Genomic DNA, 17,682 nt, shown 5'->3' on the forward strand with positions numbered 1-17,682 from the left:
AGAAGCACACAGGGCCTAGGAACTTTCCTATTTCCCAGGGGTTGTCACTGATCTGCAGGGAGCCCTTCGTACCTGAATGCACAGCATCGGGGGTCACCCGGTAGCCTTGAGTGGGAGACCGGGGGGAAAGGCTGTGGCTGTGTGTGGGAGAGCCTGGTCCACTCTCCCCTGATGACAAGGAGCGGTTAAGGGAAGAAAGGCTGCGGCTGGTATGGAGCAGGGATGCTTGCTTGGTGATCTTGCGGAACAGGGAGCTCCTTTTTCTGCTGCGGGGATAAGGGTCAAAGGCTGAGTTGGTGCAGTGAGCACAGCACACACTGGACCCCCCAGGGCCAAGGCACCTACCACGTACCAGCACTCATGTGGCTCAGAGAAAACCCTCTGGACTGCGCCTGGCTCACCTTTCTTGCCCATCTTTGCCGCGGCTCCTCTTGCTCCTTCGGGCCATCTTGGCCTTGTAGCTGCCCTTCCGAGCTGGCCCCACTTTAATGGATGTGTTCTCCAGGGGAGTTGTTGAAATGGCCACCTTGTTTCCACTCTGGGGAGCAGAGCATGAGGCCTAGGCTAAGCTGGAGCCATATTCTTGCCCCTTCCCTCCCCCAATCCTTCCCTCCTGGCATGGCTGTACCATAGCTCCAGCTCTTGCCCCTGCAGCAACACATCTGAACCATAGGCCTATATTATTGTCTTCACAGATGAGGAAATGGCTCCCATTGGAGCCCCAGAGTGGTTTGGGGTAAGAAGGTAGAAAACGGGCTAACCCGTCCCATTCTGCAGCCCTACCCACAGCTCAGAAGGATCCCTGGGCCTTAGTCAGGGAAGGTACTGCCTTGTGGAGAAAACTCTCTGTTGTGCCACATTCAAGTTCTGTGTGTACCTACATCTTTTTTTTTTTTAAGACAGAGTCTCACTCTGTCACCCAGGCTGGAGTGCAGTGGTGCGATCTCAGCTCACTGCAACCTCTGCCTCCTGGGTTCAAGCACTTCTCCTGCCTCAGCCTCCCAAGTAGCTGGGATTACAGGCATGTGCTACCACACTCGGCTAATTTTTTTTTTTTTTTTTTTTTTGGAAACAGAGTCTCGCTGTGCCTCCCAAGCTGGAGTGCAGTGGTATGATCTCAGCTCACTGCAAACTGCCTTTCGGGTTCAAGCGATTCTCCTTCCTCAGCCTCCCGAGTAGCTGGGATTACAAGTGCCTACCACCACGCTTGGCTAATTTTTGTATTTTTAGTAGAGACAGAGTTTTGCCATGTTGGGCAGGCTGATCTCAAACTCCTGACCACAGGTGATCCACCCGCCTTGGCCTCCCAAAGTGCTGGGATTACAGGCGTGAGCCACCACACCCAGGCATTTTTTTTTTTGTATTTTTAGTAGAGGCAGGGTTTCACCATGTTGGCTAGGCTGGTCTCGAACTTCTGGTCTCAAGTGATCCACCTGCTGCAGCCTCCCAAAGTGTTGGGATTACAGGCATGAGCCACTGCGCCCGGCTTGTGTGTACCTACATCCATACTCGGTGTAGATGTGTGTGCACCCAACTCACCCACTCCCCTAACGGCCATCACAGACTCACAGGCTGAGGTCATTCAGGGACCATGCAGGCAGCATGCCCAGCACTAACCTTCAGGATCAGCTCCACCACCTCCGTGTGCACCAGGCCATGCACAGGCTCCCCATTGACATGGGTGATGAGGTCACCTTGACGAAGCCCTGCCTCGCTGGCCGGACCTCCATCCTCCACGTGCTGCCCCAGGAAGAGAACAGTACTCAGACTGGAGCCTGAACACGAAGTATGGGGCCTCGTTCTGGACATTAAGCTGTGAGCCCCTTCACCACCACCCTTTGACCCCCGAGCAGGGACAGATGGGCTCCACAAAGGGGAAGCTGGAAGGATGATGAAGCAGGGAGACAGCAGGTCTGGATGGTCAGACATACCCACACCATATGGTGCACGGTGTAGACATCGGAGTCACCCATGTAGACGCGAATGGCCCGCAGGGTGAAGCCATACTTCTTGCCAGCTCGGTGGATAATGATGGGAGGCCTCATGCTGCCAAGGGCTGGCAAGAAGTCCCTGCTTGGAGAAGAGTCCCGGGATGATGGGTTGGACGACTGAGAATGTGGGGACATAGGGCTGGCCAACGGGGAGCAGGTGTGGTGTTCTGGAGAAGGAGAAGCCAGGACTTAGTGGGTCAGAGGGCCTTGGCCTGGCCCCCGGTCCAGTCTGTTGATGTCAGCACAACTCTAGTCACAGACAGAGCCTGAGCCCAGGTCCATTTTCCCCACAGCCCCTGACCTGTGAAGCTCTCTCACGTGTCCAGACCCCAAGAGACGGTGGTGGTGATGAGAAATGGCAGCTAGCATTTATGTGTGTATCAGGGACTGTATAAGCTTGTCATACATATTTAAATGTCACAATTAACCTATGAGCTGGCCACTATTATATCCACATTTTTGGAAGAGAAACTTGAGGCTTAGAGGAGTTAAGCAACTTGCTCAAGGTCAAGAGCCTGTTAGTGATGGAGCCAGGATTTGAGTGTGAGCTCTCTGCCCCAAAGCCTGCACTTGTGACATGGTGCTCTCCTGCCTTCTGGCACATGTATACACAACCCCAGACACCAATACACACCTTCAGAGACCACAGTCTCTCAGATCCCTGCTTAACACACACACACACACCCCTTCAGAGACCACAGTCTCTCAGATCCCTGCTTAACACAGACACACACACCCCTGCCACGTGCAGAACCCTGCCAAGGCCTAGAGATTCCAAGGCCCTTTCTGTGAGTTTTATCCTAGCTCCCCAGGGGCCTCACCCGATGGAATGAGGAGTGAGAGGGCTGTGGCTGAGGCGGACTTGATCACTTTGTTGACAGGGCGAGCGGTGCGCTTCTCTGTTGAGTCCCCAGAGAGCAGCCGGTGGCGGGCCCTACGCACAGCCAGGTCACTGATGGCCTTGGCTGTGGCTCCCTCAGCCAGCTGTGGGGTCCCACGGCCTCGGGTCTCCATAGCTGTAGGCCCAAGTGAGCAGTGAGACCCGTGATGCTGCTGAGCCTCCCCCCTGCGGTATCCTCCAGCTTAGGTCCTTTGGCCACCCACTGGGCCATACCTGGACTGGAACCACTGCTCCGACCCACAGCTTCCTCATCCAGCTTCGGCCGCTGCTCCCCCGAGGGTTCAGTGACAGGCCCAGATACCCCCTCTCCAGAGGGGGGTGTCAGGACCCATATACCCTCCTGTGGTTGCCTCCTGAGGGTGCTGCTGGCCTCCTCAGGGCCCTCTGGGAACTGAGGCGCATCCAGGAGGCCCGAGCAGCGGCGTCGCACTGTCATTGGAGGGCTTGAGTCACTCTCTGTGTGGGACGACTCAGACACTGACAGCCGCTTCCGTAATCTATGAGACACAAGGCCTGGGGTGAGATGACCCAGGTGGTCCCCCTCCTCCTGCCAGGTCTCCTTAGGGGTTATAGTAACACAAGGGTTACAGTAACAGAACTTTCCTCCGCAGACGTTTCTCCAGGAGCCACCCTTGTGAATGCCCCCTCCCTGCCACCTGCACTCCTTGGCATCGGAATCTCTCCCATGATCTGTGACAATGCAGGGATAGCTGTGTCGCCCACCCTGGGTGAACTCTGGGTACTCACATCTCAGGGGAGCCAATCACCCAGCTCCGGTCTCGGCCTTTGAGCCCTGCCAGGCCATCTGAGCGGTCCTCCTTCTCCTCACTCAGGCTGCGCTTGGTCGGCGGTGGTGTCCGGCGCTCCTCGAGCAGTGAGAGCCGCTCCATGCTGCTGTACACCTGTGGGCACAGGGGATGCGCTGGGGATGGGCTCTGGCAGCCGTACCTCCCAAGTGGCATAAAGCATCCTTGGCATCGGAAACCTAGGAATTTGAACCAGTTGGCTCCTTCCCTCTTCCACACACCCCTGCTGAATATTTGGGGAAGCGGTTATTCCATTGATCTGACCTGGCATCTCATGTCAGGGACTGCAGTGGTTCTAGAAGCACCTATATATAGCTATATGTAGCCCCAGCCCTTGGCTCCTCTTTTTCTAGAGGTGGCCCCAACCCCAACTCCCTGAGCCTGCCCCAGGAGTGCCCTTTGACAGGCCCTCTTCTTCTAATCCTCCAGCCTGTTCTGCCCATTCTGGGCCTCCTCAGTCACACCTTGCTGAACCTTGGAGAGCAGGAAGAGAACTGGCGGATCTCAAGGCAGCCATCCTCACTCACTTCTTCCTCATCCTCCGAGTCCATGTGGTGGTATCGCTCTGAGCGGGCTGGGCCAGACATAAAGGACACTTTCCTTCAGAGCCCTGCTGGTGGCCTCCTTGTGACCCCATTAGATTTCAGCAGAGCCCTGAGAAGTTGCTCCCAATGCAAGTTAAGTGCGCACAGGTGTTTCTAGGCAAACAGGTAGGACCCATCCTCCACCCCACCCATCGGTGGCCTTACTGTCAAAATAGCTAGTATCGTCCTCTGACTCCAACTGAGGAATAAATTCAGCCTTCTGGCGGAGAAGTCCTGTCCAGTCCAGACCAGTAAAGAATGGGTGCTGCTTCACCTCATAGGCACTGCCTGTGGACAGGGAGGGCATGGGCCACATGGAGTCCAGGTCAGCAAATCTAGTAAGAAGCCAGACCTTCAGAAGCTATACCTAGGGGATCAGCTCAAGCATCTTCCCTTTTCTGCCTACAGAGAGCAGGGGCAGAGTTTCAGGATCCAGAGGGGCTGCCCGTAACTGAAGCCTGAACCTCCAGGGTACGTGACCCAGCCTCCCTTACCCCTCTTCCAAGTAGTGAGAAGTTAGCGGGGTCTGCCCTACCTGTGCCCAGTCTCTCCAGAGGGTTCTGGTGGAGCAGTTTGGAGGTGAGGTCCTGGGCGTCTGGGGGCAGTGCATCATCACCCTCAGGCCACACAATCTCATCTGAAGTCATCAGGGGTGAGAGGGAAAGGAGAAATTGTGCGTAGAGTGGAGAGATGCAGAAGAGGGTCCCAGAACAGTGAAAGGAAAGGAGGCAAAAAGGACCCAGCCCGGAGCCCCTGAAAGCCTTGCCTGGGACCCCAGTCCTTAAATTCTATAGGTTCCTAGACCATAGCTTGATCTCTGATCCACAGCAGGCACTGCAAAGCTCTAGCTCACCCTGCTTTTATACTCCACAAAACATACAGACATACCCCTCACACTTATGGGATGTGCACATACACAGACAGGAACACACAGGTGTATATGGGAGACATGGGAAGCCCCAGGAGACACAGTGTGCACATGTATGTACATGCAGAAACACAGAGACACCCACCCCCAAAGCAGCAGACATCACAAACACACATGGTGAGTTCAGAACAAGAGCTCATAGGCCTCACAAGCTGCCTGCATACATCATATTTGTGGATCCAGACTCTGTTTCCCCACTGGGCCAGGGGGATAGTACCTACCACTGATCACCTGCCCAAAGAGCTCCTCCGGAGTATCTCCAAAAAAAGGGACGCAGCCCACCAGGAACTCATACAGGATAATGCCCATGGCCCACCAGTCCACTGGCTTCCCATAGCCCTGGCGCAGGATCACCTCAGGCGCAATGTATTCTGGGGTCCCGCATACCTGGGCACAGAAAAGCCAGACTGGCTCAGCCTCCTGAGGCTGCTGACTGGCATGACAGCCGGAGATGGGGGATGCTCCCACCTCGAGCAGAAGAGTCTCTGAATGAAGACTCAGCCCACCTTAGTTAATGAACAAGATCAACAGAAGCCCCAGGGAACAAGAGTCGGAACTGTCAGTAGGTATTTCCTAATAAACAAAAATGTCTCATTCTAGCCCGGAACTACCATCCCTTAAGCCCTCAACACCCACCTCTGGCATCTGATCCCACAATTGGCCTCTGCACTCCAGCCTCTAACAAAACAGACCCTATCGGTCACGTAACTACTACAGGGACTGGTGAACAGTCACAGCCTGAAATGTCAAACCAGGGAACATCCAGAGGCTGCCTCTCAGGACGCTGGGCCACAGCCCAGTGGAAATTCAGAGCTGTGTTCCAAGAACCTCAGGCTCCAGGAGAGCCTTGTCCTTGATTCAGGCTGGGAGATTCAGGACTGATCTCATATGAAATTCTGTGCTAACAGTTACATGACCTATTTTCCCCAAACCCTGAGGAGGAAGATGACTTTGGATTTTATATCCATATGATTCTCATGGCTCATCCTGTTTTCCAAAGTGCTACCTATCTCAATGCCTCTCTAGAACTCAAAGGTAGAAAAGATAGGGGTTCCCAATCTTAACATCTAGCTACAAGGTAGGCATATGGCCCCAAGGCCTTATTCTAGGGCCTGGAATCTATGTATGTGTACACAAATGTAAAGATGGGGTCTCACTATGTTGCCCAGGCTGGCCTCAAGCGATCCTCCTGCCTCAGCCTCCCAAAGGGTTGGGATTATGGGCGTAAGACACTGCGCCAGGACAAGGGCCTAGAATTTAACCCCCAATGTATCAACTACTCTTCCTTACCTGCTTGTCCAGGAATTCCCGGGCATCCTTTTCAATATGACCCTCATACAAGTTAGTTGTCAGACTCATGAGGCCAATTTTGGACAGTCCAAAGTCCGTGAGCTTGATGTGCCCCATGGATGTAATTAGGAGGCTGGGAGAACGGAGAAATAAAATTAAGAAGTTATTCCTGGTTTTCTGAGAGTACTGATTTTAGTATATGCCCAGTTTCCCCACTCAGGCTTCCACGGGGGTACTGTGAGACACAAGCTGGGTAGCTTCAGCAGGGGGGACAGGCAGGTGTGGAAACGTAAATCGCTCTGGCTGTGAGTGCTACATTCTGCACAAGCAACGAACCTACCTTTTGCCCATTCCCACAACTCCATTTCTGTTTATTGCCCTAACTGTATTCTATATTGGGGGCAGGAGTCATTCAGTTGAGGAACAGAGTTTCTTCTACAGAGCTGAGATCAGCCTCATCCTAAGGCAGCTGCTGGAGCCATTCCTAGTCCCCTCTCCCAATCTGACTGGCCCATAATACTCCTGTTTCAGGGAGAGGGGCAGGGGGCACACATAATTTTGTTCTATGTCCATGGCTGGTCTTGGGAGGAGGGTTAGTTGGGAGAAACTAGAACTAAGATCCCTTTATATACTCTGCCTGAGCCACTCATTTTGTGCTGAAGGCTTTACCCTGCCACCCTTTTATTCTAATCATTCCCCAAATACTACCTCTGGCTCCGACTTCCTTTTTGAGCTCCAGGCCTACCCAACTGCCCATGTGTCTTACAGGCTTCAGAAACTCAACCTGTCCAAAACAAAGTCACGCCTCCCAACTGGTTCCCCTCCTCAGTGAAAAACAATAATTTCGGTTATCTGTTGAGCTCTGTGCTAAGTGCTTTAAAAATATTCTGGCCCCTGAAATGTTTTCTAGAGTAACACATCAAAGGTAGGTATAATTATTCCCTATATTAGAAAGGAGGAACGTGAGGGTCAGGGAAATTTTAATTAATAGACTCAAACTCAGACTTAATAAGCAGAAGAGTGGCCATCTGAATTCAGGTCTGTCTTATGTCAAAGCCACTTTCTCCTACAGAGGCTTATCACCCTGCACCAGTCCCAAGCTGGAAATCTGGAACACATCCCAGCCTCTTCTGTTCCCTCACTTCCCTTCCTACCCCCACCCCAGCCTGATCCTCTTTCCTTTCTACTTCCCCACGCTACCTCTCTTCTTTCTATCCTGACTCCCTGTTCTGCTGCAGGCAGTGCTGTCTTTGCCCTGGTCTCAGTATCTCTTTGGCAGTGGTCTCAGTGTCTCTTTTCATCGGCAGAGTGAGCTTTCTAAACCTAAACCATAATCTGGGCATGCCATTCTATCATATCTTTGGTTAGCAGACCCTTCCAAGACCCTCTAGGCCCCTTTAAAATAAAACCCAAATATAACAAAAGAGCCCTTGATGAACTAGTTGCTGCCTCTCTCTCTAGCCTTTTCTCTTACTACTCTCTCACCATCTAAGCTGTTGCCGTATTGTACTATTTGTAGTTCCTGAACAAGTGCTGTTCTCTCGCACCTGTGTGCCTCTGCACATTCTGCTCTCCTGCTTTAGAACGCAGGTCTTCCTTTTTCCACTTGACTAATACCCTCTGAGAAGAAGCCTATATACATATATTTCTGTCTCCCACTGTAGACTTAAGTTCTACATGCCAGGGACTACATTTAAAAACCCAAAATATAGTGCTGGCACAGAGTAGATGTCAGTAAATGTCAGGACACTTGTTTAGCCATCTACTAGATGTGCTTATTCTTTTGTTCTTGCTTGGTTTCTTCAGTGGGGCTCCTCAATGACTCTTTCATGTCACCAAAGACTTATAGTGTTCCAGCCAGACCTTGAGGCAATGATCTGCATCTGGGGCGGTCGGGGGGCTAGAGAACTAGGCCCAGATGGACACACACAGGAACATGTTTTCCCAGCAGCCATCTGGATAGATTTAGAGCTACTGTGCTTGCCAACATTTTGTCTAGAGACCCAAGAGGGAGACCCTGGACAAGGGACACAGATTGTGGACATACTTGTCAGGCTTGAGGTCACGGTGTACGATGCCATAGTTGTGTAAGTACTCCAGGGCCAGCACAGTTTCCGCAAAGTATAGACGCACCATGTCCACAGGCAGGGCCCCAATATTCTTCAGCAGAGTGGCACAATCTCCCCCTGCAACAAGCCCAGGCTACCATGAGGAAAGGATTCAGTTCCCTGCTCTAGCTAGCCAGCTCCCATCTGGCAGTTTCTGAGGTCCCAGGGAGACAGCTTCATGGAATATCCTGGTGCTGGAGCCTCTGATTCTAGCCCCTTTGCTGCTGGCATGGGTGGGAGACAGGGTGATATGGTTTGGCTGTGTCCCCACCCATACCTCATCTTGAATTGTAGCTCCCATAATTCCCATGTGTTGTGGGAAGGGACCTGGAGGGAGATAACTGAATCATGGGAGTGGATCTTTCCCATGCTATTCTTGTGATAGTGAATAAGTCTCATGAGATCTGATGGTTATTTTTATTTATTTATTTTTTTGAGGCAAAGTCTTGCTCTGTCACCCAGGCTAGAGTGCAGTGGTGTGATCTCAGCTCACCGCAACCTCTGCCTCCCAGGTTCAAGCGATTCTCCTGCCTCGGCCTCCCGAGTAGCTGGGATCACAGGCGTGCACCACCACACCCAGCTAATTTTTGCATTTTTTGTAGAGACGGGGTTTGCCATGTTGGTCAGGCTGGTCTCGAATTCCTGACCTCAGGTGATCCACCTGGCTCAGCCTCCCAAAGTGCTGGGATTATAGGCATGAGCCACCACGTCCAGCCCATCTGATGGTTTTTATAAAGGGGAGTTTCCCTGCACAAGCTCTCTCTCGTCTGCCACCATGTGAGACATGCCTTTCACCTTCTGCCATGATTGTGAGGCCTCCGCAGCCACATGGAACTGTAAGTCCATTAAACCTCTTTGTTTTGTAAATTGCCCAGTCTCTGGTATGCCTTTATTAGCAGCATGAAAATACACAGGGTATGGAGGGGGGTGGAAAGTAAAGTGAATCTGCTGATAGCTGTCATGGACATTTTTCAGGCCAGAGAGGGAAGGAACCCAGGCCTTTATTAAAAGTAATGGCAAAAATGCAATTACTTTTGTACCAGCCTAATATTTTAGGACAGGAATACTGCATACTGTAAACATATCTGGCTGAGATATTAACATTTGTTCATGTTACTTCCTTCTTACTGGCTTTTAGTTTCTGAGTAAAGTAACACTATGAACCCCCAGCATGTACCCACTAAACACTAAAGGACATTTTTGTTCAGCTTCAGCTTCAAGACTAGGCACAATATCTTTGGAGGCTGTATACACAGTGAGAAGGTGAGAGGGAAGGCCACTGGCAAAGCTGCTGCCTCTCTCCAGAACTATGCCCCATGTTGCTCTTCTGTTCTACTCCCAGAGCATTTTGCTTGGTTTTAGGGGGTGTCCCCTTTGCAAGCCATTCAGGATAATTAATGGCTTTCCTTTCTTCTGAGGGTCCGGATGCAATCCTCCTAGCACCCAATCCTGGGCTTTTGCAGCTCTGCTGCCTCCTCTGTTGCTGTCTGATACCAGCAGTAGAAAGCATGCAGACTTTGGGGTGCAAGATTCTATAGCTGCTGGCCTGCTACATCCTATCCCAGAATGCCTCTCATGGTAGAGGCAGGGAGCTTTGTGCCCACTGTGGCCAAATGGTCTCTGTGATCCTGAGGCAGAAACCAATGCCAAAGGTGGACTGGAAAGCTGGGCCCTGAAACTTCACCTCTGTACAAAGCTGCTGGTCCCTGTTTAAGGCTAAGTCTCAGATTGTGCCTTGGCCTCCATGCCAGGCCACCTTTGCCTCAGTACCTTCAACGTACTCCATCACCATGCACAAGTGGCGCTTGGTCTCAAAGGAGCAGAACATGCTGACCACAAAGGGGTTCTCAGCGAAAGTCAGTATGTCACGCTCCACGAAGGCCTGCTGGATCTGGTTCCGTAGGATCAGGTTCTGCTTGTTGATCTTCTTCATGGCAAAGCGCTGCCGGGTGGACTTGTGCCGCACCAGGAATACAGCCCTGGGAAACACAGTCCGGCCCATCCCCCATGGACCCTCAGCACCTGAGCTGTGCTCTCTGCCACCCAAACTGCCTTCTCTCACACCTTAGTAATAATGCACAGAACAAGGGGGCAAGGGCATGCATGTCAATGAGAAGGGTCTGGGACCCCCTGGTCCATAGAACTCTTAAACTTCTTGATAGACCATGTCCTGATGACACGGCTCAATGCTTCCCCAGACCTCAGGGAATAGAGGATGCGTGGTAGTAAAAGGCATGGGAATCTTGTCTGGGAAAGGAACAATGATCGGATATAGGAGGAATCTGAACTCCTGCCCACCCAGGAGGCTTCTGGGAGTGAGAAGGTCCACCCCGAGGCATCTGCCCAGAGGACTGGACAGCATACACTCTCACATGGAAGAGATCAAAGGCTGACCTGGCTTCAGTCCTGGCCACACCCTGACCCCTGCCTTTACCCATAGGCGCCATTGCTGATGAGCTTAATGGTCTCGAAGTCCTCTTCAGAGGGTGTCTTTTTAGATGGCAGAGATGTCCCACGGCCCTGGAAGACAAGGGAAAAGGCAGGAGACAGGCATGCTTCTCAGAGCCCATATCCTTGCAGAAGCTGTGGCTCTAGCATCTTCTCAGCTCTCAGCTCTAGTGCAGTCTCCTGCCCATTCTTCTGGGAGTAGAATGACTTCTCAGTGTTTGCTGTCACCAACTCCCCCATCCCTTCCTCAGATATTCTCTTAAAGAGAATTCATAGCTCTTTGCTTCATAGGGCCCAGGCTCCAGGAATGGGGTAGGAGCTCAGGGTTTTTACCTCAATAGAATCATCTGTCTCTGGAGTGTCAGGACTGTCACAGCTGCTCAACTGGGCCATTTCTGGAAACAAAGACACAAGAGAAGAGTGTGCGTGGCAATGTCAGGTATCTCAGCAGTATCCTCAGATCACACAACAGGTGCATGTAGGGTAGGCATTAATGCTTTTTGCATCAGCCTAGGATGTGAATTCAGTCACACGGCACTATACCCAATGTAGTCCCAGCTTTTGGATCAGGAAACAAGCCAAATCCTACTGCTACTCCCATTTCCAGAAGTCCATTGCCATTCACAGGGCCTGGCAAATTTATAAACTTGGGACATTTCCTGGAAAACAGGGCCTGAAACTGGGTTACTAGTTCCCATCCTGCTGGCCAAGACTGCTTCACTGGATGGGGCTGGGAAGCACAGAAGGCAGGAGCAGGATACCTACAGACCAGGGACTTGGAAGCCCATGGTTGCTGTAGGCGTTCAGCAGGAAGCCCAGAAGAATGGCGGTATCCTCTGAAGCCCTGTGTTGGACCACCCCAAAGACACAGGAAGACCTGTAAGGTGGCCAAGAGGAGAGGCAAGTTGCAGAGGAGGTGACCATTTTTGCAAATGTGATTGTGGCCCTTTGTTGTTGACCTCTTTGGAACTGAGGTTCTAAATGCAACTCAGCCGGCCGATGCAATCCAGGTTGGGATCTATCAGGCAGATGTGAACAGCAGTTCCAAAGTAAAGACTGTTTTGTCACAGAGATCACAGTGTATCTCCTAAAATCCTGAGGCCCCCGGGGCCATGTTGTGTCCATGGCCAAGCTAAGTCTCTTTTCCAAGCAGCTTCCCTGCTGTTAGAGCTTGCCAGCAGCGGTGGGGCCTCTTTGCAGCCACTAGGCAGCATGCTCACCCTCTAGGGGATCCCGTGTGAGGCCCAGCTGGCTAACGATGTAGCGGGGAATGTCACATTTAATCCCTTGTCCCTCTTTGGCGTGGCCCTCAGCTGCTTCTAAAAGGTGGTAGAACTCTTCAGGGTCAAACTCCTGTACCAAGGGAGAGAGGTAGTCAGTGGTGACAGATATAACCGAAAGCTGCTGGCCTCTTTGGTTTTAGAGCATATAGTAGACTGAGATGAACAAGACTTTCTCTGTGATAGGACACTCCCACCCCTGAATATTCAGAAACAACATGATTCAGGGATCACAGGAATGGGGACAAAGATGTCTTACAGGTCACCTCCAGATTGGACATGCTAAGCATATGCTGTCTTCCTGGCAATAAGAACTAGAGGTTTTACTCTAAAGAGAGCTCAGCCTATTGAGCTAGTCCCATACTTTCCATCAGCCAGGTGGCACTGTCTAGTGTATTCAGATGCCCAGTCCACAGCAGTCCTGGCACACACTCAATTATGGTTCACAGGAGCTTTGGCACAGCCCTACTGGTGCATGTATACCTTCAAATATTTACTGGGCATCTCCTATGTGCTAGAGGCTGGAGATCCATTGAAAAGCACAATCCTTGTCTGCATATAACAGAGCGCCTACTAAGTGCCACACACTGGGTTAAACCCTCTAGCAACTCTTTGACCTCACTGAGGAAATCAAGGCTCGCAGGGATGCACTGATTTGTCCATAATCACAGAAGTACGAAGGAATAGAAAACCAGCATTCAGCCCAGGTCTGACTCCAAGCCCCTGCTTAGCCAAGGACTTCATGTTCCTGAGGGAGAGGCTCTCTGCTCTATCACAGCACTAGCCTCTGCTCTGAACTCTGTTCTCATTCCCTGTGGCCCCAGTGTTTTGGAGAACTGTACCTGTCTGGATATAACCTACGCCAGACCTGGAAGTCCTTTTAACTTCTTATCCTTCCTTAGCTCCTATTTGGTCAGAATGTCTCTCTCATAAATACCCCTCTAATCCACCTCTTTCTCTCTGTTATCCTACCATTCATTGTCTGAGTTCTGGCCACCCCATCTCACATGAATTGCTTTGAGTACCTCTGCCCTGATGTCCCTGGCTCATCTTGCCCTCTCTTCCAATTCACTATCCATATTGCAGCCAAAGTAATCTTTCTTAGGACTAAATCTGATGTAATATTTACACAGAAATAAATAGGAACCAATTACTGATACATGCAACAACATGTATGAATTTCTACAAACATGCTGAGTGAAAGAATTCAGAACATACTACAGAAACCACACAGAAACATGGTTTCATTTCTAGGAAACTGTACAAAAAGCAAATCCATCCCTAGTGAAACAAAGCAGGTAAGTTATTGTCTGGGAGCAGGAGGAAGAGAGGACTGACTTCAAAGGGGCACAAGGGAAATTATATGATAGAAATATTCTCTATGTCACCTGTGGCCATGGTTCTACAAGTGTGTATTTGTTAAATCTCAACGAACTGTACCATCAAAGGGATATATTTTATTGTATGAAAATTATACCTTAATAATATTATTTAAGAAAAAAGTAAATGTGGCCATGTCACATTCCTACCAAAACTTTCTGGTGCCTTCAAGTGGCCGTAAGGGTAATGAAAAACTCCAGAGCCGAGAACCCGACACCCTCTGTGACCCTGTCATAGCCTACCTTCCAGGCTTACCCCTCAGCACTTCTTCAAACCCACCCTGTGCTCCACTGAATGCTCCTTCCTATGCTCCCAATCTGGGAAACTTAGACTCATCCTTCAGTTTGCTGAATAAGCCTCACGTCCCCCAGGGAGCATTCACTGAATGTTCCTTCCAGGGAAGACTAAAGCACTTCCTTTTCCAGGTTCCCGTTACGCTGTGTACTGACCTCAACTGCAACACTTCTCGCAGTATTGTAATTACTATTTACATGTCCTCATGCCTCATGCTTCCCAACTCCACTGTAGAGGAAACATCCCAAGATCAGAGACTGTGCTTTATTCATGTCTGTATCTCCAGTGTCTAGCACGAAGTAGGTACTCAGTCAAGTATTGCTGAAGATAAAATGAAGGACTCAACTTGTGCAAACTAAACTGGGCTATGCTCCTGACACTTCTCACCCCCAAGACTCCAACTGACATGAGCCCTGCTCATGTTGGGGTGGGCTAGACTAATAATTCTCCCTGCCACATCCCCTCAGGACCATACATTTGTGCTCACAAAAATCTGTTTAGTCCCCCAGTGGTGGCAAATCATATTTAAATAAGGACCTAAGCAACAGAAATGGCAGTGGTTACCACCACAATTTTGCTGTCATCAGGATACTTCCTCTATAGTCCTCCTCTAAATCTGCCCACCCGACTTTCCTAGAGTCCACTCACCAGGCATTCCAGGAGACGTGCTGGGCGGGCAATGACAATCATCAGCTTTTTCACCAGCTGCATCACAAAAGCCACTTCTGAGCTCTCTGAGCGCTCATGAGCCTATAGAGAAAAGAAGCGTTGCTTAATCTATTGGCCCAGTGTGGCTGGGCTAAGCAGGACCAGACAGGGCAGAGCTGACTCCAGGGAAAAACAATTCGGTAGCATAGAGAGCTCCGCAAAGCAAGGAACTCAGAGAAGGCTGGCTGGCTGTAAGAGGGAGCGAGTTGCTCATAGGGAACCATTTGAGCTTTAGAACCCTACATGACACCAAGAAATGCCACACAGACATACAGCTGTACCAGCTCCTCCATCCAACAAGCCTCACTTACCCTCCAGACCCCAGCTCAAGGGGCAGCTCTCAATGGCGCCTTCACTGATGTTCACTTTCCACCCTAGACTGTAAGGAGTAGAAAGACCTCAAAGCTGAGGAGTGATATGACCAGAAAGGTACTTCAGAAGGATCACTCTGGCTGCAGTGTAGAGAGTACACTAAAGAGGGCAAGGCTAAATGCAGGAAAACCCATTAGCAGGCAACTCTAATAATTCAGATGAAAAAGGCATAGGTCAAGGCAGAAGAATGCAGACAAGGGGACAGACGTGGGTTACTACAGAAGCAGATAAGGGGTGAAAGAAGCATGAACAGAAGGCAACTACAACTTCAATTTTAGGAAAATTTCAATGAATAAGTGAAATAGTAACTATAAGAAGCCATTTAGGTGATAGGTAAAGAATGTACTGCATTTGGTTTTAGAGAACAGCTAGGCAGAAAAGATAAGCTCAGTTTCGGGCGGGTAGAGTTTCAGGCACCTACATGAGAGTCTCTTGGGTATCTGCTTGGCCCATGGGCCTTTCTCTTTTTTTCCTGAGAACCGCTCTGGTTTCTAGGAGCCACATTTGTACTGTGTGTCTGCACCTTCCCTCCCACCTCTAATAGCTGACCAGAGAGGATCACTTTCCTAGGAATTTAAAAAAGGATAGAAAGACAATTGTTAACGTCAGTGTGGCCGAACTGTTTAAGAACTGTGGAAAGGGATGGCCATACCTACCATGGAAATAGAGGAAAAGATGCATACAGAAAAAGGAAGAATGAAGACTTCCTGAGCTTCCTGGAGCTTCTGGTTTCTAGTTTTGGTTCCTTCTTAAGGCCTGGTTATATCCCTCGCTTCAATTCTCTAAGACCTACCCCTTTTACTGTTATAATGTTTCCCTTTACTGTTTAAACTATTCTGAGTCAGTTTCTATTACATGCAACCAAAGAATAAGAACCAATATGGGGAAGTCAAAGTGAAGGAGTCCAGCAGGCAGCTGGGTGCACTGATCTGAAGCTCAGGTGAACAGTAAGAGTGGCAGCCACATGTGGGAGTCCTCAGCGTAGAGATGACAACTGAAGACATGGGAGCAGGTGGCAAGACATCAGAGACAGAGTGGAGGAAGGAGAAAGGGGAGACCAGGCATGCAGGATGGTGCCCTGTGACACACCAGTAGGAAGAGGTGGGCAGCAAAGGAACTTGTGAAGAGGCAGCAAGACTGGTGAGAACAGTGAATTGACAACTGGGGAAGGAAGTTTAGGAAGTAGTCACTGTGCTCCACAGAGAGGTGGCAGAAGATGGGAACTGAAAGTGGCCACAGGATTTGGCAACTGGCCAATGAGTTCCTTGGTGAATTTTGCCTGAACAGTTTTGGTAGACTGGTGGGAAGGGAAACTGGAAGGCAGAACATTGAGTAGTAAATAGGATACAAGGAAAGAAAAACAGTAAATGAGGACTTTTCTTCTTTTAAAGTATTGGTTATGAAATGAAGAGAAAGGTTGAGCAGTTGGTGAAATCCCATTTATTCTTTTAAAACCTGTCTCCTGTTCCCAACACACATATACACACACACACGAGAAGAAAAAGAATTGCTGTCTTTAACATGTTCTCTTGGCTGTTCATGCATACCACATGGTACTGTCATGCTGTTTCATAATGAGCTGTCTGTCTCTACAGCTACACTGCTGGGCCTAGTGAGTAAAGAGGCTCTGTGTCTTTTTCTTTTCTTTTCTTTTCTTTTTTTTTTTTTGAGACAGAGTTTCACTTTTATTGCCCAGGCTGGAGTGCAATGGCATGATCTTGGCTCACCGCAACCTCCGCCTCCTGAGTTCAAGCGACTCTCCTGCCTCAGCCTCCCGAGCAGCTGGGATTATAGGCATGCATCACCATGCTCAGCTAATTTTGTATTTTTAGTAGAGATAGATTTTCTTCATGTTGATCAGGCTGGTCTGGAACTCCTGACCTCAGGTGATCTGCCTGCCTCAGCCTCCCAAAGTGCTGGGATTACAGGAGTGAGCCACCACACCTGGCCCTTTTTCTTTCCTCAAATGCTAAGCCTAGCAGAATGCCTCCTATACAGCAGATGTCAGTCAATGTTTGTTGACTGTTTGAAAATATATGATCTTAGGCTCTGGAATAAGCCAAACCTGGGTTGGGTCCTGGTTTTGCTACTTAAAAAAATCAGTTATCTTGAGCTAACTTAGTTTCCTTATCTGTAAATTTAGGAAATAATATTAAGTACCTTCCTTACAGGGTTGTGAAGATTTAATCAGATAAATTAAATGAGGTAATGTGTCTAGCATGTATTAAATGCTCCATAAATGTTACTGACTTTTATTATTCTAAAATCTGATCAAGTCATTTTTCAATTTGTCACATTGGATGGTACCCACTGCCTTCATGATACAATCTAAGCTCCTCACAAGGCCGTTCAGCATCTGGCCCCCAGTTCAACTCTTCAAATTCATCTGCCAGCTGGTCGGGTGTAGCGGCTCACACCTGTAATCCCAGCACTTTGAGAGGCCGAGGCAGGGCAATCACTTGAGGTCAGGAGTTTGAGACCAGCCTGGCCAACATGGTGAAACACCTGGCTAGTGTACAGAGGGGGTCTCACTTTGTTGCTCAGGCTGGTCTGAAGCTCCTGGGCTCAAGTGATCCTCCCATCCTGGCCTCC

General features: G+C 49.9%; 1 protein-coding gene across 11 annotated transcripts in view; it reads right to left on the reverse strand.

Moving 5' to 3' along the window:
- Nucleotides 1–17,682, reverse strand: part of MAST2 (microtubule associated serine/threonine kinase 2) — a 231,966-nt gene that overhangs the window by 1,788 nt on the left and 212,496 nt on the right. For 8 of the 11 annotated variants that reach the window (XM_002810886.6, XM_024256140.3, XM_054535432.2 and 5 more), the window contains 18 exons: nucleotides 14,659–14,760; nucleotides 12,277–12,409; nucleotides 11,390–11,451; nucleotides 11,043–11,128; nucleotides 10,379–10,587; nucleotides 8,548–8,686; nucleotides 6,501–6,633; nucleotides 5,432–5,597; nucleotides 4,818–4,919; nucleotides 4,448–4,570; nucleotides 4,163–4,272; nucleotides 3,640–3,794; nucleotides 3,106–3,389; nucleotides 2,813–3,007; nucleotides 1,932–2,158; nucleotides 1,618–1,740; nucleotides 402–538; nucleotides 73–266 (listed from right to left, as the gene is read on the reverse strand). In XM_002810886.6, coding sequence (XP_002810932.1) covers nucleotides 73–266; nucleotides 402–538; nucleotides 1,618–1,740; nucleotides 1,932–2,158; nucleotides 2,813–3,007; nucleotides 3,106–3,389; nucleotides 3,640–3,794; nucleotides 4,163–4,272; nucleotides 4,448–4,570; nucleotides 4,818–4,919; nucleotides 5,432–5,597; nucleotides 6,501–6,633; nucleotides 8,548–8,686; nucleotides 10,379–10,587; nucleotides 11,043–11,128; nucleotides 11,390–11,451; nucleotides 12,277–12,409; nucleotides 14,659–14,760 — 2,680 coding nt within the window. The remainder of the gene's footprint in view (nucleotides 1–72; nucleotides 267–401; nucleotides 539–1,617; nucleotides 1,741–1,931; nucleotides 2,159–2,812; nucleotides 3,008–3,105; nucleotides 3,390–3,639; nucleotides 3,795–4,162; nucleotides 4,273–4,447; nucleotides 4,571–4,817; nucleotides 4,920–5,431; nucleotides 5,598–6,500; nucleotides 6,634–8,547; nucleotides 8,687–10,378; nucleotides 10,588–11,042; nucleotides 11,129–11,389; nucleotides 11,452–12,276; nucleotides 12,410–14,658; nucleotides 14,761–17,682) is intronic. The other 3 variants (XM_024256155.3, XM_063719085.1, XM_054535427.2) reach the window with 1 other exon arrangement.

This window comes from Pongo abelii, chromosome 1, assembly GCF_028885655.2.
Source record: "Pongo abelii isolate AG06213 chromosome 1, NHGRI_mPonAbe1-v2.0_pri, whole genome shotgun sequence".
Lineage (NCBI taxonomy): Eukaryota > Metazoa > Chordata > Mammalia > Primates > Hominidae > Pongo > Pongo abelii.